Here is a 24995-nt window from a genome sequence, read left to right as displayed (position 1 = left end):
CTTAATATATTTTCTAAAATAAATTTATTGCCATCGATGTTTTTTTTTTTTAAATTTTTTTCTTTGACTAACTGATACAATGATATTCTGCAACAATCTCGGATATTAATGTGGAAGATTTCCGCATTATGACTTGTGGCACAATAATTGCCAAGTCTTCGTGACTTTCGGACAACTGCCCATGAGAAATTTAAAAAAAAACATCACCAAAAGGGACCAACTTGAAGGGTATAACTCCTAACCACCTTCGGTCAAAGTTCCACATGTTTTTTTAAAAAATTCTGTAAAATCTATTTAGCGCCTTGGCAATCGTAGTAGGTAGGACAGATCACGATACAGAAATATCCCATAGCTAAAATTTACATTTTAATTATACTTTAAACCCCAGATTAAAATAAAATTGGATGGAGTGCTCACTCTATTGGAACTTTTTCATAGAGAAAATATTAAAAACTTATTTTGATATATATTTTGTTCTAAACAAAATTTTGTTTTTATTTTATAATAAAAAGTACAGAAATTGCATTAATTCCTATTAAAACCTTAAATTTACTAGAACACTATTTAATAAAAACATCTACACACTCATAAAATTAAAATTTAATGCATTAAATCAATGGTTAATAGCATAATACTATTTGCAATACACTCAAAATACCTATAAACAATAATATAATGTAGAGTTTTATTTAAAACACACACAATAAAAAAAAACAATAGATTTATTCAAGTCCTAAAATTGCTTGTCTTTTTTAAAAATAATTACTTCATTTAACAAATTATAAATCTCACAGAGAAAAATAAATAAAAACAACATAATTTTAATAAACAACTTTATTAATTAAGTATGTTGCGAATTACGATCAGTTGCACAATGTGTATAACGATCACAAGCATAATCCTCATAATCCATATGTAATTAAAAAATATCGATTTAAGATCGTAAAACTCATTACGTTTTAGACAGCGAAATGAAATTTTAAACTATTCAAGAGATTGAAAGCCTATAGAAATAGTTTTCTAATCAAGACTAACAGCGACAACGCAACAATATAAAATAAATATTGTGCATACAATAGCTGTAAAAAATATCATGTAAGCAACTTTTATTATGAATATGAGGTCATTTAATGACAATGATGGGTACCTATACATAATTTTTAAAAATAATGAATCAACTCAAATTAGGATTACGCATACAATTTAAATATTATTCCCCTTGTTCTAAAGAAAAATTTTATTAATAAATTAACCGGCGATGTTGAATTCTTCCGCATTTAAGCATAAACAGTTATATACGGGCGCTGTTTACGACCGTGAAATATTAGGATCTTGTTTTGATCCTATCATGGATTAAAGGAGTTAAACATTGTTATCAACAATATAAGTAAGAATTCTACAATACCTCTTCAACAGTTGGAGGCCGAGATTTGTCATCTTGATAATTTTTGGTCTGATTTTGTTTTATCCCTGATGTTGTTGGGCTTGAAGCAGCGGCCATTTTAATTTCACTTGTCAGTTATGTCAGAGGAAGTCTCGTACGCTGATTGGCTGCTTAGAGCTTTTACCCTTCTCTTCATTATTGACCAAACCGCTTGTAAAAAGGAGCAGACGTTAGCATGGAACAGATAATTTTTTTTTTGTTCAAAAATTTATAATAAAAATTTCGCTTTAATCCCAATTTTCTCTTAAATGAATAAAAGAAGAAATTTATTTTTATCTGCACATGACTCGAAATGAAATAAATCCTTTATATGTGCTTTAGAAACAAATAAATACACATGTTGCTATGCTGTATCAATGAAATAAAAAATTAACTAGCGGCTTTCTTGACTAAAAATTAAAAAATTCCCTTAAAATTGAGGTTTTATTGCATATTACCAAAACATATTTGTAAGTAAATTTTTCATAACTATGGGATAAATGATTAAAAGAAAAAAATATTGTAATATTAGATTATTGCTTTTAAGTAAAGTAATGTCCAACAGTTTTTAAAGCTTAGTTTAATAACATTAATTTTATATGATTGGCAGAAAAGATGTTTTTCTAGAATGTTATGTAAAAAGAACAGTATTATATTATAGTTTTAATCAAAAGATGGCGCCACAAGTCAATATATTTTTTATAACTTAAGGGGCTTTTATTTTTTTTAGAATTCACAACTGAATGATACATTAGCTATGAATACAGTGGCATCTTTTCGTACTAGTGAGAATAAGAGGAAAAATAAATAGAAGGGACGGAGCGCACGGGCATGGTCAACTGAATAAATATTCTGTATTCTAATACACATTAATAAGGTATCTTATCTTAGAAATTTTTTCTCAGAATTTTAAAACACAAAATTTATGACAAATTTTAACAAGAAAAAATACATTTGTCTCATTCTAAATAACATGGAATTACATTCTTTAAAGTTTGCACTGCAATAGGTCTAGATAATTTTTTTAAATAATTCGAAGAAAAGAAAAGGAAGGATTCTTTTTAAGCTTGACTTGATTATTTCGAGACCAAACTTTTTTTTAACCGAATACATAATGCAATTGTCCCTAATTTCTTATTTTTATTTCTCCCCCCTCCCAAGCAAAACGCCCTTTAAGATACCCAGGTGGGACTTGAGATCTAAAATCCACGCAAAATCAAAAAAAAAAAAAAAAAAATTAAATTAACTATTATTAAATTATCTCAATTAGCGAAACATGATCGATTTCACCGATTTCTTCCACCTTACATTTATTTTTCTTACAGTTTTTATATTGTAGAAAGATTTTAAAAAAGGAACCTTCCCATCCAATTTTGACTCATTTGTATTTGAGTTTTTGTCTTGTTTAAAAGCATAATACATTGAAAAAAAAAGTTAGTTTCAATAATTTAAATTAATCATGAAAACATAAACTGAAACATATATATGCTTGCAGTTTTTTGTTTCTTTTTCTGAAAAAATTGTTTTAATTCTGAAATGTGAGCAGCGATCAGAAAGTACATTTTGAGTCCCCAATTTAAAAAAAAAGTTTAAAAATATTGAATTAGTACGTTTGGGAGAGATGGGACCATATGGAAAATTAATTTTTCCATATTGGTTTAGTATTAACCATTGTAAAAAATTAAACTTTAGTCAACTTCCTCCCTTCCCCCCGAAAAAAATACTTATTAACTCTAATTTTCTTTCAACAAAAATAAAAAATTTAACTACTAAAATAATACTAACAGCGTTAGCATTTACTACCTTACAGCTCTATTTAAAAAAAAAAAGTTTATCGCACGTTCTTTAACTATTTCTTACAAGTTCAGAGTGGATATCTCTAAGGGATATGTCATCAAATTAATATTTATTTACAGTCATTTGAAACCGTTTTGCTTTTAAAACGTGTTTCTATGAAACCATGGGTGTACTTAACGAAGGTGAGTATATATACCCATCCCACCTCCAACGATTAAAAATCAATGAAAGTCCCCCTGAGTATTTCCAACAGTAAAATAAAATTTTCATGAATCACTATCGAATTAAATTCAAAGTTTAAAAACAAAAAGGAGATAAAAATAATTAATAATTTTATACAAAATTAACAGATATAATTTTTTTTTTGTATATATTAGAAAAATAGTTTAACTGCATATTTTAATTTCATCCTCCTTTAAAATTAGACTCATGTGACAGCCATGTATGAATTAAATAATTTAAAATCAACGATAATTAAATAAAGAAATATAAGTTATGAAGTAAAACGCTAAGTTAATTGAGAAAATGTACTGAAATCGTTTTGGAAAACCGTAAAAAACACACTGAAGTCAATGATCTTTAATTTATTTTGTTAATTACTATTACTGGTATTATGGCAATTGGTGAGGAGCTGTTTTTAATAGGTGTCAAATATACTAAAATAGGTACGGCTGTAAATGCTGTAGTAATAGTTCTTCTACAGTCCAGAGTAGGGTAGGGGATAAGAACTGAAGAAAATTGTTTGATTGTAGTAAATTTAGACTATCACGAGTTGGCTTCGAGGAATAGCATCATGCCAAATGATACTGATTACAGTTAGTCTTCATTTATTAATTTTTGGGATGAACTTCTATTAAAGCGCTTTGCTTAATCTTGCATTATCCCATCAGGAATGGCTATAAATAATAACAAGAAAAAAAAGTGGAAATATTTTAGTTTTATTAATTATATTTTTCAGACTTGTGCATGATGGTAGTTGAAACAATTTGATTCCAACCCATCGACATCGAAAGAAAAAAATCTGCAGAAAAATCTTTAGGTATTTGGAGTCAATCTTTAAAATTTTCTGCAGAAAATCTACAAAAACTATGCTCCAAATTTTCAGCAGAAAAAAAAATTCAGGAAAATGTAATAAACTAACTAACTTTGGAATTCTTTAAGACTTTCTGCAGATTATTTTATTCAAAAAGAAAAATTTCGAGGAATTTCGATTTTTTTTCCTGCAAATTACCTCGATTAAACAATTAAAAAAAAATTCACATGGATCTAGATACGATTTTATTTCAAAGCAAGATTACAATTAAAAGAGGAAAGAAAAAAAAAGCTCGAAAACATAGATTCTTGGGTAGATTCTTTTAACGATAGGTGGACAGTTTGAAGAAGAAATTAAATAGCGATGAAAATTTAGTAAAAAAGAAAGAGATTTTTTACACATATCATTTAAATATAAAGCATCAACTAATTTTCAGGCTATGATTACTTGTTTGCATAAAATCTAACGGAATTCTAAATCTCTTTAAAAATCCTGTACAAAAGTAACTGTACTATCTAAACATTTTCATTACAGTAAAATCATAAAATTAAAAATTCTATTTTAAAATAAAAATTTAATAACTAGAAAAAAAAGGAAAAAAGGGAAGCTTCGGTAGATTTTTAAATAGATAGATATATAATTGTGAAAAAAAAATAGTAAATACTGAGAACGAAAAAAAAAAACTATTTTATCTTTGAATTTGTACTCATACGATTTAAGAAACATTCAAGTATAAAATAGTATGGATTGTATTTATACTCAAGCAATTAATTGTTTAAATAAAAGCGATTGACTTTTTTTAAAAATTGTACGTTGTTCTGTTGTTGTTGTTACTTTACGTCGCACTAGAGCTGCACAATGGGCTATTGGCGACGGTACGTTGTTCTGAATCAACTAAATATTTTCTACGTAACAAAAAATTGTATAACATAAGACTCACATATATATATATTTTTAAATTCAAGCTAATTGGCGATATGGTTTAGACAGGCTAAGCAAAAAATTTTTGTTTTAGAGAAGCGGTTCATTGTTTATAAATAGTATCCGTCGAGAACAACTTCCTTAAAGAATGGATTCTTTAATTGTAGTCCTTAGTTAATCACACAAGATATTTTCGTGGAATATTCATGAAATATGTCTTTGAAACTACGGTTCAACAATGTTGAATTTTTTCAAATTTCGGATACTTTACAGATCCTTATACCAGGCACCTACAAATAACAACAAATTCAGCATAAAAACCTTCCGCTATAGAGTTCCAATATTGCAGTTCTAGTTTCATGAAAATATAAAAGCACCCTTCAAAAAATATTTTCCGAAAACATAAAATTTATTTAAACCTTTAAATTCTTTTTATTAATAGTTTAATTCACTTTCCATTCATTATTCTATAACTTTTACTCCTTATAAATGGGCAAGGAAATTTAAAATAAATAAAGTGATAAATTTTTACTAATATTAATTATAACATAGTGTTTATGAGTATGAAGGAAGTTGATAATATCTTGAAGTTTGTTATAGACATAAAAAACTAGATTGTGCAGTTTTTGTAAAACATGTGTAGCTCCTCTTAAACATCACAATAAAAACAAATCATATATCTCGAAATGCTACTGGTATTTTCGAATCTTCAGGTTCCTTTCACTGTATAATTTTAGTTGACATCTTAAAAATGTATTGCTGCAATATTCCAAATTTAATTACATACATATGCTTCGAAATACAATTAAAGATCCATTGTTGATAATAACTTAATAATATTCATTATGGTAATATCTTGAAGTTTATTATAGAATTTGTAACTCAAAACTAGACTGCAGTTTTTGTAAGACATGCATAGCTCCTCTCAAACAACCGAATAAAATAAAAAATCATATATCTGTAAGTACTTATGTTGACATCTTAAAAATGCATTGCTGTGATACACCCCATTCAATTACATATGCTTGGGAATAAAGGGAGATATCCATTGGGAATAAAGGGAGATATCTATTGGGAATAAAGGGGGATATCTATTTGGAATAGAGGGAGATATCTATTTGGAATAAAGGGAGATATCTATTGGGAATAAAGGGGGATATCTATTGGGAGGATAACACAACTTTAAAAATAGCCACCTTAAACCAAATTCCAAAAGGTAAAGGCAATTTATCAAATAAACGCTATTGTAAAATGTTATAACTTATACATAAATTTTAAAATAAAACTTATGTGTTTTCAATGATGAAGTAGTCATTTTAAAGCTTCAATAATTTTTTTTCTAAATGAATTTACAAAAAGAAACAGTTATAGATCAATGCAACAATTTATTAATATCAACAATAACATTTGTATACATATATAACAATTACAAAAAGCGAAGTCAAATAATTACTATAGTTTATATCAAAATTAAATTTTTAAGCAATAAATACTACTTCGTGAGCACCATTATTTCTTATTCTACTATATAATTATGAAAAAATTTACATTATACTCCAGCAATTAAAATAGCATGGTAAATAACCGAGTACATCCATAATGTGCATTTTCAATCATGTAATCTGCTTTTGTCATGTCCTATTATCAACTAACATATTTAATATAATTAACTTTTAACCCAAGAGAGTTCAATAGCAAAACTTTTTAAAATTTGTTTAAAATCTGAAATCTTTGCACTTGAAGCTTTCTCATTTGTATTATCAGTAGCTTGAAAAATCTATTCAATAATAAGGCTAAGAAAAGATATAAACCTCAAGGTGAAGTGTTCATTTATTTAAACTTAAATAACTTCTTTTTCAATAAAATAATAGAAAACAAAAAAATTTGAGAAAATGTAAAACATAATTGCAAATTAATTGTAATGATTCCTTTTCAATTGGCAAAAACAGTACATGATTATAAAAATGGGTAACTGGTTATAAAACTCAAAAATAAAATATTCACTTCAATACTGTCTCTGACAAGGTAATGAATGTTAAGTATGACTTAAATTCTTTTTAAATTTATGTTTAAGCATGTAAACGCTAAAAAATTTTTTTCAATCACAAATTTTAAGAATGAAGAAAGGGATCCACTACAATTTTTTTTTCAATCACAAATGTCAAGAATAAAGAAAGGTATCAAACTAACATAGAGAAAAATTAAGTAAACAAAAACAATAATGAAATGGGCTAAATAACAGGCTCATTCAAAAGAAAGAAAAACAAAAACTTCAGGGTGAAAGCTTTCCAAAATTCTCTAAGATTTCCAGAGTAAAACTTTGCAGACTTTTACAATTTAAATGAAAGATATTTTTTAATAGTAATTAAAAATGTTATGTAGAAATTAAACATAAATTACAAATAAATTTTTTAATTAAGTATTTTGACTTGAATTTTTTATTTAAAAAATGAAAAAATTTTAAAATAATTTTTTTTTCTTTAAATTTAAAATTTACTCATTATTTTATTTGTTCATAATTTTGTCTAAAAATTCCTGAGAAACAAAAAATATGCATTATCAAAATTTGTTACTTTATGAAAACCAACTTTCGTAAAAATTTATTATTTTATTAAAACCAACTTTTGTAAATTTATATATTATGAGATTTTTCTATTAATTTGTATGGTAAAAGGTTTTTGATAAATTTCTTATTTATTTTTATAAATTATTATAACCTTAATATTTTAAGAAATTTAATTTAAATAAAATAAATATTTGTTAAATAGAAAGTGAACATAACAAATTATCTAATCAAAACTATTATTATTTTTTTTTAAATAACACTAATGAAAAGAAAAATAAATTATTGTACACGGTGTTTGCCAGTCATGAAAAGTTTTGTGACTTTCAAATTCGATGATTTCAAACCTAATTTCAAAAATATAATATCATAAACGAATCCAAAATTGTTAAATGGGAATTAGTTTTAAAAAAGAACAGTTAATTAACAGAACCACTAAGAGAGAGATTTTTGTTTCAGTATCTCATCAATCTTAAACACTCTGTTGTAATAATGGATAACTTTTAACGAGATGGTTGGTTATCCAAAATATTCTTAAGGCCTGACAATAGATTGAAACATATTGGTAGTTAGGTTATGCGTGACCATTATAATGCTACGAAAATGTTTTGAGTTTATTGTCATTTTCTCCGAGAGTATTGCATTGTATTTTAATTTCATCAGAAATCCAGTTTTAAGTAAATTTCAAATCTCTGAGAATTCCAAATTTTCCCTGTCTTCATAGATTGGCCCACAATTCAAAAGAAAAAAAATCACATAGTAGAGAGATTCAAAAGTTACAAACATGGTAAGTGACTTAATCGGTTAAAACTACATGGCTCAACTTCATTCAATAAAATATTATAGCTCGCTCAATGACTTTTAAATTAACAAATCATTTTTTATGAATGCATAATTAAATAAATAAATTTTAAATAGTATAAAAAATAAAAAATTTCACTACACAGACTTACAAATATACAATGAAATCGTTTGATTTTTCAAAAACATACCAAAACAAGGAATATTTAAGATAGCCAAATATCTTAAAACCTTGGTTGATCCTTATTTTAAGCTGCCTTAAATGTCAAACAAACATATAGGATTATTTTCAGAATAAAAAAATGTTTTGAGTACATATAGTATTAAATCTCTTTGAAATAAATTAAATATAAATACACTCAAATAAATTGATACAAAAGGCAAACACAATTTGTGAAATACAACTGCACAGGAAAAATTTTACAATTGTAAGTTTAAAAAAAATTATTACAATATTAAGCATATTTTATCACTGTACGCTTAAGATATAAATAAAGCAATTTTATCATTGCACTGTACACATAAAAAACTAAATCAAGCATTATCATAAACATTATAATCTCAAACAGCAAGTAAAAGTACAAAAAGTAGTTATAAAGAACAATATTGTTTTGTGAATTAATATAATTCAATAAGTTGTTATTTGATAAGGAACATAGTACATCCACATTGCAGTGTTATATTTGAGGAAGACACATTTAAAAATTTTGATGATTTCAGCTATTAAAGATCATTTTTCAACAAATAATAGGTATTTTAGAAAAGCAAAGTTCTTAAAATATATAAAATTTAAATTAAGGTTTTTGATATTAGCAACAACTTAGCACAAAGAAAACTATCAGAATGCCTATCAAAGCACTAAATGAAATTTATTTAACCATTCCAGGTTTTCTAGACTTTGAAAATACATTTTTCAAAATCACACTATTAATATTTTCTTACATATATTTAGTAAAACATTAAATTAAATAAAATTAATCCCAGGAGTTTAAACTAAACTATAAGAGCATATGTTAAAAAAATATAAAATTTTTCTTTAAAATATTAGACTTTTTTTTATTAGGCTAAAATAAATTTATAATATAAACTCACGTTAGAAACATAACATACACTTACATAACATTTACATATATGCAATTAAGTATGATATATCTATCATGAATTAATAATGAAAAATTTTAAAAATGAAAAAAAGCATGTTGTAGACTATTTTATTTCATTTGTTTAAACAATTTTTCTATTAATTACTTTCTGATCTTTATCACATACACTTGATAACATGTATAATACCGAATTTTTTTTTTATTAATCACATACAGTTAAACTTAAATAAAAATTTTTTTGTTGATATCACAGAAATTTTTTTAATCCCTGTTTCTTTGATATATTGCAAATTTCAGGGACCTTTGACAAAATATTTTTGATCATTAAAATTTCTAGGAACGAGGAATTTTTTTGAGCTTTCTAGATTATACAGATTGCTAGGCATCCTGAAATCTCTTCCAACCTTCATGCTTTATATATATATATATATATATTGGAAATTAGTCTGATGATAAGTCTGAATATGAGAAATGAAAAAAAAAACAATCCTAAATCCTTTTGTTAGTTAGAGGATCAATTTGATTTTTTTTCATGCTTACGGTATTCAAATTACAAATAAAAAAATTTGAAATATTTATAAGATGACAGCATACCATTTCACAAGACGTCAAAACTTTTTATTTTATTAATAATTGTTAAAATATATTCATGTCGCTTACTTAAAAAGAAATTTTATTTTAATAATGTTTTTTTAAAAAAATTATGACTAAAATTATTATATTTTTAATTACTCAATTTATGGTCTTGGAAAATTGAAATTTTGCTAGCCTTTTAGTAACTTTTACTGGAAACAAAATTAACTTAGTTATCTAATGTTAAAGTTCAAGCTACCTAAAATTTTTGAATATCAATATTGTTATATTTCAGCTTTAAAGGGAAACATGTAATAAATAAGATCTTTTTTAGAATAGTTAGAAACATGTCACACAGCTAATGAACACTGCTTTTAAAATATCAATTGATTAAGGTATAAAATAAAATGTTCTATAACAAAACAACTAAAAGCAAATTTTAAAAAATAATATACATATTTTTTTTTCAAATCACAATTTCCAAAATATCAGACAAGACATATGAACTAAAATGACTCTGTAACAATAATAACATATATTTTTAAAGAAAAAATAATAATATAGCTGTCAAGATTGCAATATAGTATAGCACTAATTTAAAAAATATGTAATTTTATAATACAAAAAGTAACACAATGACTAAAGATTAAGGCAGGCCCATCATATCTAGCAGAGAATTGATTTTAGAATTTAAATATTCTTTATTTTTAGGCTTCAAACCATCAATCCAGAGTTTTGGAAGTCGAGAATAGCCATATTTGCAGCCAAGTAATGAACCACTAATGCAGCCAGTCATGCTACTGTAACCCCCAAGCATCAACAAACTGCTCAGAGCACTTCTGTGAAAGTTAAAAAGAAAACAATTGAAATAATAAACAAATATAATAAAATACAAATTATATAATATTATATGTTTTCTTTATAAATTATATAATATGAAGGGGGTGGTTGGAACTAGTTTGAACTTAAACTAGTTTGAACTTTTTGCAACTTAAATGCTTTTATTGTTTCAAATTTTACCAGAGGTTTATTTTTGTTTCAAATTGAAAAGCGAGCAATATCACCATTTCTTTAACCCCTTATATCAGTATCAATCTACTTTTACCACATAGACAAAAAAATAATAATAATAAAAAGAAAATAAGTAAAAAAAACATTAAATAAATAATAAAAAAATAATTTGGAAATAGTCTATTTAACAGTTTCAACTTGACTGACATAAAATAATGAATAAATATAAAATAATGAATAATATATTATTAATAATGAATAATACATTATTACTAATGAATAATATAATATAATGAATAATATAAAATAATGATTAAGTAATGAAAAAAGTTATGAAGAGACTTTTTAAAAATGTCAAATTTTGAGTTTAAAATTTTTTCAGCAATATATCTAGTATTTAATTTTTTTTCTTACAGATCATTAAATAAAATTGATTTCAAAGTGAAAAAGTGTTGTATGTTTTATACACATCTTTCTCCTCTTACCATAATTTCTAAAACTAATGGTTTTAAATTAAAAGACATTAAGAATTTTTCTTTTCAATTCCCGTTTCCTATAAAGAAAGTAATTTTATTAAAATACAAATAAAAATAATTTTAATGAAACCATAATTCATACACTTTAAATCCAATATTTATACCATAAAAAAATATAAAATTACATATTATGGATAGACATTATCGATGCACAACAATTATGTTTTTAGAATTTCACTGTGCATAGTAGCCAAGCCGAGGATATTCTTAGATATCTTTAATAAGTACATTCTTCACTTGAGAAATACTGCTTTTAGCATAAACTAAATGATTTAAGATATTTTTTTATTTATTTTGTAAATAGTTTTGATGAAAACTTATTTGAGTCAAAATTATTTTAATTGTTATTTAGAATTAATGCAAATAATTCTAAATAACAATCAAACAACACAACAGGCCCTAACAATACAATAATCTGAAAATTTATAAATCTCAAAAGTTAGTCAAAGTATTTTTTCGTAAATCAAGCTCTTTTCGGAAGGTTTGACACTTTTTTTTGATAAGATTGCATCCATAATATTTCAGACCATTAGGTGAGTAAAAGAAACAAAGTTCCTAAACTTTCAGCTTACTAATAATTTGTACAGTTTTACAATGTAAAATTCAGATGCTATAAAAATACAAAATAGGGAAAAATACAGTTTCATTTAATTATATTAATATACTCTTATCACTTTAAATTTAAGATTCTCAAAACACTTTGATAATAAAGTAAGAAAACTAAAATGTTATCAAACATTTGAACAAAAATTAAATTAACAAAATAGAAAAGGATTTTAATTCAACATACTTAAAATCTGCCCCAGACCGAAGACCTGTAAAAGCAGCTGCGCATGCTTTAAAAGGATGACATGCTTTTCCAACTTCAGAAATTCCAATACTAAGAAAAAAAGGAAAATAAAATCTGAGCATCCAGTTTACATTAACAGGTAAATCAATTTACACTGGTACAAAATTTTACTGTGTACCGTTCATACCTTTTAGGGGAATAAAATATTAAAAAAAAACTACAAATAAAAAACTTATAGTAAATAAATATGAAATTTTCTTATGAGGACTGACTCTCAATCATGACTTCTGCAAATGGTAATTAAATTAAGCAAATTTGCAAGGACAAACGCAGATAAAAATTAAATATAAATAGTGGCATGTAAGTACCTTCTAGTGTAAAAAGATTTTTAAGTAACATAATGCGTAGTTGCTACTAAGACTAACTAATGCTTAAAAATTGCAATTTGATTCACGTGATGAAATTTTTTCTTTAAGTACAACACAAATATATTTTAGACAGCTTGAAGGGGAGAGTTTATCTATTATGTCAACCTTCATCTATCAATAGGTACCTCATGATAGAATCAAGTTAACATGTCTTATATACTAGTGATTTGGTACTTAATATTTGTAGTGGTAGTTACACCACATTTTATCTGTGATAGAATTTGATGAACGGATATCACTAGTCGATTTATGCTGTTTATTTGTTTATTGTATTAATTTGGATATTATATTTTCTTATTTTGTTTTGTTTATAGCATTTTGCTCATTACTTTTTTTCCCTTCAATATTGTTTATTGACTGGGAGACGTTATTTACTTCACCGGATTTCTTTTCTTTGAGCAGTGTTTGAGTTAGAAGCAAATCAATTATTGAATGTGGACCATCCATCAATGTTGACAGGTTCATATCACGTCCGCAGATCATAATGTGTGGAATTAATTGACCATGTCAACCTTCATCCATCAAAAGGTACCTTTGATAGAATCAAGTTAACATGTCTTATATACTAGGGATTTGGTAATTAATATTTCGCTCATGGGCTGCAATAGTGACACAACACAAAAAATCATGTTTTGAGATAAGTGAGTTTAAAGTATTCATTGCTAAGGAAAATGCATAAGAAATGCTTTAGTGTTCTTAAACGAAGATTACCTTCAAGTTGAATTATGAGTGGTGCTAGTTTTGTTGCTGAAAAGAATGTGTTTTCATATTTACACCTGTTTTCAGTCCAAAACGCGTGTTTTTTAAAGTTGTGCCTCTATTGCAGTCCATGAGCGATTTGTAGTGGTAGTTGCGCTACAAGCCTAGTGTTAGGTTTATAAAAACTTTTAATTCTTCAAAATTTTTAAATTTGCTAAAAACGAGAGCAGATTGCAATAATAAAGTAGAATGTATGTGTGCTATTGTGTTACCACAGAACTGTATACGTATGTTTACTAAACAACACTGAGGCACACATTTAGCACTGAAATACCCATCTTTAAGTTTAATGAATTTCTAGAAATGGCACAAACTTTTTTTTCACAGAGCTCAGTTCAGTATGCTATAGCAGAAAAACAACTTATAAAGCGAGCAATATAAGCAGAATTAACAGAGCATCATATACAATAAGATCCAGAGCATGCACATAAAAAGCAAAGTGACTTTCAGAAGGTACGGAACCTGTGAACCGGTTGTTGGGCAACTCTACATGTATCGTTGGGTATGCTACCACTCGCGCTGCCACTTTATTCTTTCTTTCTTTGTCAAAATGAGTTAGCAAATGTAATCAACGTGGATGATAAATGTATTTTCAAAGGAATAGATTTATTAACAGTACAGTACCATTTAACAAATAGTGTAAAAACGCAGAACAAAACAATAATAAATAAAAAGAGAAACTTTTCTTCTTCTCCCCAACCCCAGTAGTGACTGGGTGAAGAGGAGGGTAGAAATCTGTTTCAAGAACTTTTACTGTATGCCCTTTATTGTTTTTTTCCTTTATACACCTGTACTAAACCTTCGGGGACTGGTTTACATTATGCCTATGGAAGCCAGCCTTCTTCTCCTATGTATATTCTTTGATGATAGTTGGTGTGAACAGGTGGTAATATTACAGAAATATATCCATATTTTCAAATTATGAAACAAACAAAAGGACTACTCACTTTTTATAATCACTACAACAACAATAATAGTTGAATTCTTTTTGTATAGCTTCATCTTTGCTATAGTTTAAACCATATTGAGTTGCCCTCTTTAACAACTCTTCCATTGAAGAGTCTTCTTCCAAAGAATATTTGCCCTGAAAGATTTATAAATTAATTAAAATATTTTAAAACTAATCTTACAGAACTGAGAAAATAAATTTAAACTCTAACTACTGAGTTATTTTATTTTACTAATTATTATAAGTTCCTTTGGTTTTTACCATGATGTTTCTTATGAATAGAGGTTAGTTTGAAAAATTCCAGAGTAGAAAGTTTTCAAAATATAATCTTACATTTGGTTGACAAATGTGGGAAAACAGTTTTTTTTAAATTTTTTTTTTAAAAAACAATTGTTGCTTTTTCACTAGGTTTAAGATGCATTAAATTTTTTTGATAAACAACATTATAATATAAAACGGAATGAACAATTCTTTGAAAGCACTTTAAGAATTGTGTCAGGTAATTTTCATCAGTACAGTTTTAGGCTGGTTAAGTTTTAAGCCAAAGATATCATAAAAATCTAATTTTTTTTAAAAAAGTAGATTTTCAAATTTCATTTATTATCACATTTAAGCAAAGAGTTTATTTAGCGTAATTTCTAACATTTTTAATTTATTGAAAAGTGTGGGGAAAAGATTCAAGAATTTAAGATAATAGATATTAAGTTATTATACAAATGTTTTATATATGTAGTACAAACAGTACAAAAACTAAATATAAATCCAAGGGAATAAAATATGTAAAATTGATAAAAAGATATAAACCATTTTGATTTTAGCAAAAATGCTTTTGTTTACTTTACATAGTAATGAAGTAAATTTCCGATTTAGATTTTAGTAAGAATGATTCTTAGCTTCATACATAGAATACATTTAATAAAAATTTTTTTAAACGTACTTAGTTAAAAATTACAGAGAAATATTTGAAAAAATATACAATATATTTATACTAGTCTAAAATTATTCCTGACAGAAATATATCCTTTTTCTCTATAAAATCTTTAATTTAAAATAACAAAGCTCAAAATTATTTCCTAAAATCCTTACAAAATTTATATCATATCTTTCTAGCAAAGATATTCTTTATAAACATACTTTTAAAATGGTCAAATTCTATTAAAAAATGTATAATAATTTATCTATAGCATTTAAATAAAAGTGTGATTTTAAAATAACAAGCTTTTTTTCTGAACTTTTGTCAAAATAATAATAATGAACAGTATTTTTTCTGCTAACTGGTTCTAAAAATTACCCATAAGATTATTATTATATATATAATTCGATTATTGAAAAATGGTTAAGTATTTTTTCATAAAATTATCAATTAAAAAAATAGCATACTACTTCTTTATAAAAACAAACCAGATAAATAAAAATTTACCTACAACATCTAGATAAAACTATAATAATGATTTTAAAAGCATATTTTTGGAACTTTTGCCAAAGACTTTTTTACAGTATTTGTTATGTAAATTTTAATTGGTCCGAAACTAAATTTTAAGTTGTCCTTAAGATTTTTTTTTGAAAAAATGTAAATTAATTTTTTTGTAAAATCGTCAATTTTAAATAATAAAATAGGAAAGCTTTTTCTTTTTAAAACATATCATAGATTGAAGCCTATACACTTAAATAAGAAATTAAGAAATGTTCAACAATTTTAAGATAACAAAATTTTATAAATTTAATATAAATGTAATTTTTTTTCTTCAAAAACTATGTAAAGGAAATTTCTTTTATTAAAAAAAGTGAAACATGCCAAACTTAAGCATAGAATTCACATCAACAGGTCATTTAAAAATCGCTTACTTGCAACATTAAAGCAACTGCCACACTTAAAGTTACACATGTCATGACACATCTTTCATCAAAGTGTGTAGCTAAACATATTCTGACAGAATTTGAAATAACTTCACTCAAGTCATGAAAACGAGGTATACCTGAAAATAAAAAGAAGCATTAATTTGAGATAATTATAAAACTAAACGTTTTACATTAATTAAAATAATAAGTTGCATCACTTTCACAATCTTCACTTTATTTCAACATTTTTCTGAATATTATTCAAAAATATGAATAAATAATTAAATATTTATCATCATAACAAGTAACAGATGAACAAGCAATAACAAGTAATTATTATCATAATAAAGATATTTTCAAACATAAAATTTTCTACCACAAAAAGAAAGGTATCAATGTTGAATTAATATAGAATTAGTGAAGTTAGAAATGGTAAGAACCAATACAAAGTAATTTCATAATTTTGATATTTACCACAATCAAAATTTATAAAATAAAAATGAGTTTTTTTGTCATTTTATTTCATTGCATTTCGGTTTATTGACCTATTAATAAGATGAAAGACAGTGAATAATAATATTGATTATAATATTATGAATGATAAAATAATAATTCAGTAATGTTAACTAAAAATGTGTAACAAAAGGCCATTTTTCTCTCTCTTTATTTAAGAGTAAACTTTTATAGCATGCATGATTAACTTAATCAATGTTAACATTAAATAAAACTTTTTAAAAATTTATCCAACTGCAAAAATTAGTTTTTATTCAGCAAAATAATTTTAAAACTTCAAAGACTTAGCCTTTGATTGTATTTCTTTGAAGAAAACTACTTAAAAAATTAAAATAAAATAGACATAAGAATTTGTTTGTGAAAAATTTTTTTACACACTAAAATAATACCACCAATTCATTAATAGTTTTAACCACAATGATGCATTTAAAAATAAGATTCAAGATTTTTTCAAATTCTATAAATATATTTCAAGGGAATTTTTGAAATCAAATGGAATAAAAAATTTATTTGATATAATTTACAATCAATATAACTTAAAAATTACATTAAAATTTTTTTAACACAAGAGTTAGAATATATTTACCAAGTACTAATGCTCGTGAGAGAGAACCACTATCAACGAATAAGGATGATTTTTGGGGACTACTTGAACTATTTCCGTTTGTAAGGTTAAATCCATCATGTTTATGAGTATCTTCAGCAACCTGATGTGGATTTTCATCATACTTGGGAGATTGCAACACCTGAAGTTATCAATGAAGTAAGAATGCATAAATAAAACCCTACACACTCTTTGTAACTTTTTCTATTCATCGTTTAAATAGTTAGAGAAAATAAGTAGTCTTATTCTACTAATGGTGGGAAAAACATATAGCTAGTGTTGAATAAAATTAATAATCTTTTACTAAGTGCTTTATTTTTCAACAATTATAATTCTTTCTAGTTTTTTCTATATCTTGTTTATAACAAAAATCTAGAATTTTTTTAAAAAATAAATAATTATAAAAGGTAAATATACAATAACTGAACTGTTTTGAAACAGAAAAAGAAAAAAAATTATAATAACAAACCCTGCTTAAAGTTTAGAGAGAGACAGATGGAAAAAAACACTTTATGACTCAAAGCAACATTTTAAGACAGATATTTTTTTTTAACAATTTCCGAAAATGAAGATTGAGAATAATAACAAAAATAAATTTACAAATAAAACAAAAAGCTAGAATAATTAAATTTTTTAGAATTTGAATTATCCCACAAGAAATGTAATTGGTTGCAATCAATTTTATGAAAATCCATTAAGGTAGATTTTGCATAGAACTTAAAAAAAAAAAAAATTTTAAAGTAATATTTTACACTCAACAAATGAATTCAATTTTAATATTTACAAAAAATCTCATACCTTTCAAAAATCCAGAAAACTATTTTTAATATCTTATCTTATTAAGAGCTTATAGAAATAGATATCTTTAAAACTCAATACAACATTTCATAATACTTTTCAATTTGCTGGTTGAAGTAAATTCGATAATTTTTTTTTCCACATTCAAAAAATTTTTTTAAACACAAAATAAAATGGCCATCACAAAAAATTTAAAAATAAGTAAATAAAATAAGATAATGTGATAATTAAATTTACTTGCCCCTGATTAACTGAAAAATTCATTTTCAATGATTACTTAAACCTAATAAATTTCAAAATAAATAAAAATATTTGTGATCCTAAATTTTCCCACAATAAGCACTTGAATACACACACAATTTTCTTCAAGCAGTCAAACAGTGAATGATGAAAATCATAATAGTAATAAACAATTTACAACTTAGTAACCACATTTTGTAATAATCAAATTCAAAAGTTTTGAAATTCAAGTTATCTTACAAGATTGATTGTAGTTGAATGCATGTAACTTTCTCGTCCCTCTAATTCTGGAATTCCACTTTTCTTCCAGGTAATAAGATGTTTGGCAAACTCTAACTCATCAACCACACCAGCCCATTGCAGCAAGGAATCAAGGACAAGAAGCTGAAATTAAGTAAATGTAAACATTAAACATTGTAGTGAAATATAAGAAGTTTAAAGCAAATTAAGGAAATGTAAACATTAAATATTGTAGTGAAATATAAGAAGTTTAAAGCAAATTAAGGAAAGACATTTTTTTTCAAACAAGTCTACAAAGATGCATCAGAAAAAAAAAATATTCCTAGCATGTTAAACTAATTGTAAGTAATAGAAATTGTATTTAATAGTTGGCTGTTAAACTCCCTACTATTCATTCTGTAAAGAAGCATGCTGAATAACTTTTGATCCAATGGTCAGATTTCTATACTTAGGGTCAAAGGGAACATCTGACATCTGAGTAAGGGCAGATGTTGATTTTGTTGTAAAAATAATGATTATTTTTTTTATTAACCCTAAAAAATATTTTAATGGAAAAGTTTGCTGTGATACATGTGACTTAAAATTAAATGTTGTCTTAAGGAAGTTGATACCGTCCGGCATAATTGCTTTTGAAAACTACCTTAATTAAATTTTATTTTTGGTAAGCAAGGTAGATAGATCAAAAGTAAAATTTAAAAGTTCCATATAATAATTTTTCAAAATAATGGCAAATTTGATAATAAGAAACAATTTTTTTAATGTTACGTTAATAACTTTACAACAAATTGTAAAACATAAATATCACAACAATTATTTTTCTCCTTCAATAACATTGTTACCTGTGTATAGAACTAATATCTTTAAAAAATACAACGAATTAGCACTAAATACGTGGTTCAATATAGATTTTTTTTTTTAAAAAGAAAAATTCGAAAAAATCTTACTTAAAGCATGATAAAAGTAATTAATTCCCACCTAAGCCTTAGCTTTTAATTAAAAATATTTAGGTATTAAACAAAATCTACGTACAAAAGAATTTTATACAAAACTGTTTTCATAATGTGTATTAACAGAACGAAATAGTCTCAAAGCCAACATTTTTCTAAAAATGCATTTAAAGAATGCAATTGCCAACAAATACTAAAACAATTTATTTTATACGAATTAAATAATTAGAAATCATAACATTCATTCTCAATTTAAAAAGATTTAGAAAACTAAAGAACAAATTTCAAATATAGACAATAAAAATTTTCTTCGAAATTGCTGATTGTCACTCAGTTTGTTACTTTTAATATTTTATGAAAGTAATTAATTTAAGTAAAAGTTTAGAATGTAATTGCCAACAAATACTAAAACATTTTATTTTATACGAATTAAATAATTAGAAATCATAACATTCATTCTCAATTTAAAAAGATTTAGAAAACTAAAGAACAAAATTTCAAATACAGACAAGGAAAATTTTCTTCGAAATTGATGATTTTCACTCAGTTGGTTACTTTTAATATTTTATGAAAGTAAAAACAGTAAAAACTTTAAATAAAATTTACTCTGCGTAATTTGTTCATAGTAAATGTTTTTTTTGAACTAAGAAAAGGGAAATTTATTTGTACTAAAATCACTTCATTGAAGAAATTCAAGTTGCAAAAACATATTCGTTAAATATGCTTTTTAGAGAAATTCAGTTTTTTGATTTTCAAAATGATAATCAACCAAATGGTTTAAATAGTTTAATAAGAAAAGCTATGGAGAGTGGTTTGCTTAATGATATTAACATATTTTTCTGTTATATCTTTGAAACTAATAATGTAATCCTAAAACTTGTTGCACTCATTTATAACACTAATTTGCACAACAAAAAATTTATGTGAAAAATTATTCTTTGTTATTAAATTTAACAATAATTTTAAAAGAATTTAAATAAAAAAAGCACACATTTTTAACTTTCAAAATTTTAACTACCAAAAATTTGGAAAAAAAAATCAGTTCTGTTCATTAGTTCTTGAAAAATAAAAAAGAACATAAAAGGGCATATTTTTAAAATTTTATTTCACTGAATGAGAAAAGTTTTATGCTTGAGAAAGCAAAACTAAAGATATCTAATTTAGAACAAACTGATGATCAGTATGCTTAAATCTAATAAGACTTAAACATTTCTTTCTTTTTAATTGTTAACAGGGCAAAATTGTTTTGTTGTCAAAATTGTCACAAGTATAAATTTCTCAATTACAACTAACTAGTCCAATATTTACATGGCCATTTTATAAAGTTTTGGACAAAATTATAGCATTTTTATTCAGCATACTGATTAGTTACTAGTCTTTTGCACCAGTAACTAAACTTTCTCAATGTTTACCCATTAAAAGTTATAATTCTAAACTATTATTTACCTAATTTCAGAGTTAGAAAATAATTTCACAAGCAATAGAAATAATAAAAGCTAAAGCAAACCATTTGATCAGAATTGGACGTCCAGTCCCCTCTACTCCAATGAACTCTATGCTCATCTCGAATGATATCGTTATAAGTTAGTGTCTCTTCATTGTAATAAAAATGGCATTCATCCAAAGACAAAAATTCTGTTGCAATTCCTAGGGCATCTCCAATCACAGCACCGTAAAGCAAACCTGTCAAAGTTACATTTCAGTCATGTAATTAGAAGTTAAAATAAAATTTTTTTAAATCTAATTCCTTATTTGTACAATATCTGGTTGGAATTATCAAAGCAAATTCCTAAAGAAATATTCATTTCTTAATTTGTTTAAAATATGAAATTGGATGAATTATTCAGAATATTTATCATGAGAAAAAATGTTTTTAAACTGATAATTGGCAGAGGGGAAAATATTTCGTACAAAAATACAATCATTGCTCTATAGATATATATGACTGTTGTTTTACATATGGCTGAAGGGAAAAAAAATTAAGTGGAAGTTTTTCAAGGAAAAAAATAAAAACACAAACAATTTAAAAATACAAACTCTTTATCAATGTTAACACCCTAACACTCTTACACTTACAATTTGTTTCTTATATCACTTCTCAGCAAAACAAGCTGGAACTTTGTGAAGAAATGAAATGCCAGAAATGTATTCCAAAGAATATCTGGATTATGCTCGCAAATTCAAATCCTAATAGGCACAACTAAAGTCAACTTAGTTTTGTCAAAAGTCATAAAATGTATTGCAGCGCTTTAATACATTTCTAAATGAATTGTTTTACAAGCACCCAAAGTTGTAAATTAGAAAATATACATAGGGAACAATTAAATGACAATAGAATATATTTACAAAGTTCTAAACAGTACATAATAGTTTGATAAGTAAACAAATGAAAAAGTATTATAAAGTGAAATTAAATTTAAAATACAGCACAATATTGATTTGAATGTATTGAAAAAAAAAAAAAGAAAATGTGATGCTATGCTCACCGATTATTCTATCTTTTAGTTCATCAGGATGCAGTTGAGTAGCATCATAAGGTGGAAGCAAAGGTGTTCTAATTCTACTTGCAGTGTTCATAGTTGCTGTTTGTATTTGAACATATAGAGCTTTAGCAGAATCAGGATTAGCAGCTGCTGTTTGAATGACATTACCTCTAACTCTGGGAAACACATTAATTTCTCGTTCCACTTTTGATAGGATTTTCCCTGATGCAAGTTGTTTTAAAAACCTAATAGTTTGAACAGATCCACTATCACAGATATGTTGAGGCGGTTGTGATTCACAAGCATTAGACACAGCAAGAAGAACTTCAATAGTTTCACTGTAACCGAGAGATTTAGGAAGACAAGTCAGTTTATTGCAGCTGACATTGAGTTTTTTGAGTGACTCCATTTCACCAATATTTTCTGGCAAGGAGATCAGGTTGTTGTGAGACAAATCGATCTTCTGAAGTTTTACCAATCGGGAGAGAGTAAATGGAATTTGTTCTAGTTGGTTATGAGATAAAAGCAGTTCTTTTAAATGAAAAAATAAACCTATACTATCTGGTAAAGTAGTAATTTTATTAAAGCTAAGGTCCAAAAAGGATATGTGAGGTATTCGTAAAGGAAGTTCTTCTGGCAAAGTTGATAAGCAATTGAATGATAAGTTTATTCTCTCATGTAATGATATTGAGTCTGTTATAGCTGACGGAATTTCAGTCAGGCACTTATGTGAATATTCACCCTTGATGTGCTGAAAAGGATAAGTGTTTAGGCATGTTCTTTTAGGATATACTTAGATTTTACAAAAAAAAAAGAAAAAAAAAACTTGTAAGATATTTTCTTTAAAACATCATAAATATGTAACAAATGATCACTATTTTTTTTTGTTGCTAAATTAATTCATTTGAAATAATAATGATAGCTATAAATAGTTGACAAGTTTGGATTATCTAGATCTAAGTATGCTGATACCATTACACTTTCTCTCTTAAAAATATTTTTTAATATTTTTCATTTTGGGGGAACACAGAATATTTTTTCCATGAATGTTGCAGACTTAATTTTTGAGAAGGACAAAATTAAATTACACAGTCACATAAGTTCTCCAAATTTCATATATACAAAAGAAACTTCCATAATCTATATAAAAGATTAATTATTTTTATCACTTTTTTACTTTGAATTTAAATTCATGATGATTCATGAATTTTTTTGAAATTTGTCTGTAATATAGAGGAGGATTATTAGAAATTTGTAATTATTGAGCAGGACATATACTCACATTTATCCTGCAAACTATGCCCATGATTTTTTTCCCTTCTAAGTTGACCAAAGAAAGTCAAACTTTTCTTATGCATTATTTCTCTTTAATGAAAATTTGAACTTATTAATTTTATAGGATCAGATTACACTCTTAATAAAAATCAATTTGTTACTTATTTCAATTTTTATGATAATGTTATCTGATGTGTATAATCAATTTGCATATTTCAAGGGCAGTAAAATTTAAAGTTAAAAATAAAAATTAAGAAAAGTAAGGTTTAGGATACACCATTATAATATTCTATAAACTTTAATAGGGTAATACTTACAAAGATGTCATGGAACAGTTCGTTTATTTTAAAACCAGAAACATAAAATTGTTTCACATAATTAACTTTATCAAATAAAAAATAGAGATAATAAAATCTTGTTTGCATAAAATGGTACAGATTATTCCATTAAAAGACATTTTATTGTAAAATATAATATGAATCAACAAATAAAGAATAAATTTTATTAGAAAGTTCGATCATACTTTGCAGAATGTTTTGTAATCAACAGGAGTGCTCAAGTCTAATTCTTCTCTTTCATCAGCTCTTACAGGTTCCAGCTTATGCATTTCAACGTTTCCCATTTTTGAACGAATTTGACAGTTCAAAATTAAACTTTAGTTTGAACGCTGCAACAAAAATTTGCTTATTAAATTCAGTTAAAAGGGCAAGCGAAAAAATTAACAAAAATACAATCTAACATAATTTCTATTTAACAATGAAATATTTTTAAAAAATGTATCTCATTAACATATTAATCAGATCAGCTGAGAATAAGAAATATGATGTTCTGTTAGGAAGGTACCATGAAGTAATTGTGAAAGTAAAATAATTTATTCCAGAAAAAATAAAAAACAATAAGAGATTTTTTTAATTAAATTGATGAAGGGGAAAAATGACATAGCAATTATACTAAGAAAGATAGGAATTTATCAAATATACTTTTGAAAAAATGTTATATACTTTTTTATTTAATGACAACATGAAAATATCTAAATCATGGTTTTGTTGACATCCGCCTGTTGATGTTTCGATTTCGAAGTCGTGGCGTACGTTGACATCAGTTCAGTTTGTCTTAACATTTATTAGTAAATAGGAATCAATAAGCACTACTGAACCTAAAAATGTTTTTTCGTTAGGACCATTTATGGATTCATAAAAAAATTAGCATCATCATTTAAATTTTATCCTATTTTAAATTTTCGAGTGTATATACGATCACATTTAAATTCGATCCCTAAATTTAAAGGGCTACTCTCACTGCATATGATAGCACCGAAACTCACCAATCAAACTCCTCTTTTTTCTAGATAGCAAACGAGAGTACGTAA

The 24995-nt window shown here is 25.5% G+C and overlaps 2 protein-coding genes across 2 annotated transcripts in view; both read right to left on the bottom strand.

Annotated features, from left to right (window-relative positions):
- Positions 1–1602, bottom strand: part of LOC107444178 (uncharacterized) — a 55967-nt gene extending 54365 nt beyond the window's left edge. The window contains exon 1 of the mRNA XM_016058260.3: positions 1406–1602. Within this exon, the coding sequence (XP_015913746.2) occupies positions 1406–1501 (96 nt within the window). The 5' untranslated portion in view covers positions 1502–1602. The remainder of the gene's footprint in view (positions 1–1405) is intronic.
- A 4937-nt stretch (positions 1603–6539) lies between these two features.
- On the bottom strand, positions 6540–24758 carry LOC107444179 (uncharacterized). Its single transcript, XM_016058261.3, has 10 exons — positions 24628–24758; positions 24150–24293; positions 22355–23102; positions 21376–21551; positions 18922–19065; positions 17626–17785; positions 16533–16663; positions 14686–14822; positions 12552–12641; positions 6540–11053 (listed from the first exon to the last, which is right to left on the bottom strand). Exons 2-10 carry the CDS (start codon positions 24246–24248, stop codon positions 10861–10863), a joined length of 1878 nt encoding a protein of 625 aa, XP_015913747.2. The 5' UTR covers positions 24249–24293; positions 24628–24758; the 3' UTR covers positions 6540–10860.
- Positions 24759–24995: the final 237 nt, after the last annotated feature.

Source organism: Parasteatoda tepidariorum, chromosome 5, assembly GCF_043381705.1.
Source record: "Parasteatoda tepidariorum isolate YZ-2023 chromosome 5, CAS_Ptep_4.0, whole genome shotgun sequence".
Classification (NCBI taxonomy): domain Eukaryota; kingdom Metazoa; phylum Arthropoda; class Arachnida; order Araneae; family Theridiidae; genus Parasteatoda; species Parasteatoda tepidariorum.
Note: the sequence above shows the minus strand (reverse complement) of the source record. Positions and strands in the feature narration are given on the sequence as shown.

Bases quoted from the DNA above. Each gene is read 5' to 3' on its own strand.
- LOC107444179 (XM_016058261.3), bottom strand. From the start codon at position 24,248: ATGGGAAACGTTGAAATGCATAAGCTGGAACCTGTAAGAGCTGATGAA. The intron at 21,552-22,354 runs GTGAGCATAGCA...TAACTTTGACAG, and splicing joins ACTAAAAGATAGAATAATCG to GTTTGCTTTACGGTGCTGTG. The intron at 14,823-16,532 runs GTAAGCGATTTT...TAAATCTTTCAG, and splicing joins CAGTTGCTTTAATGTTGCAA to GGCAAATATTCTTTGGAAGA.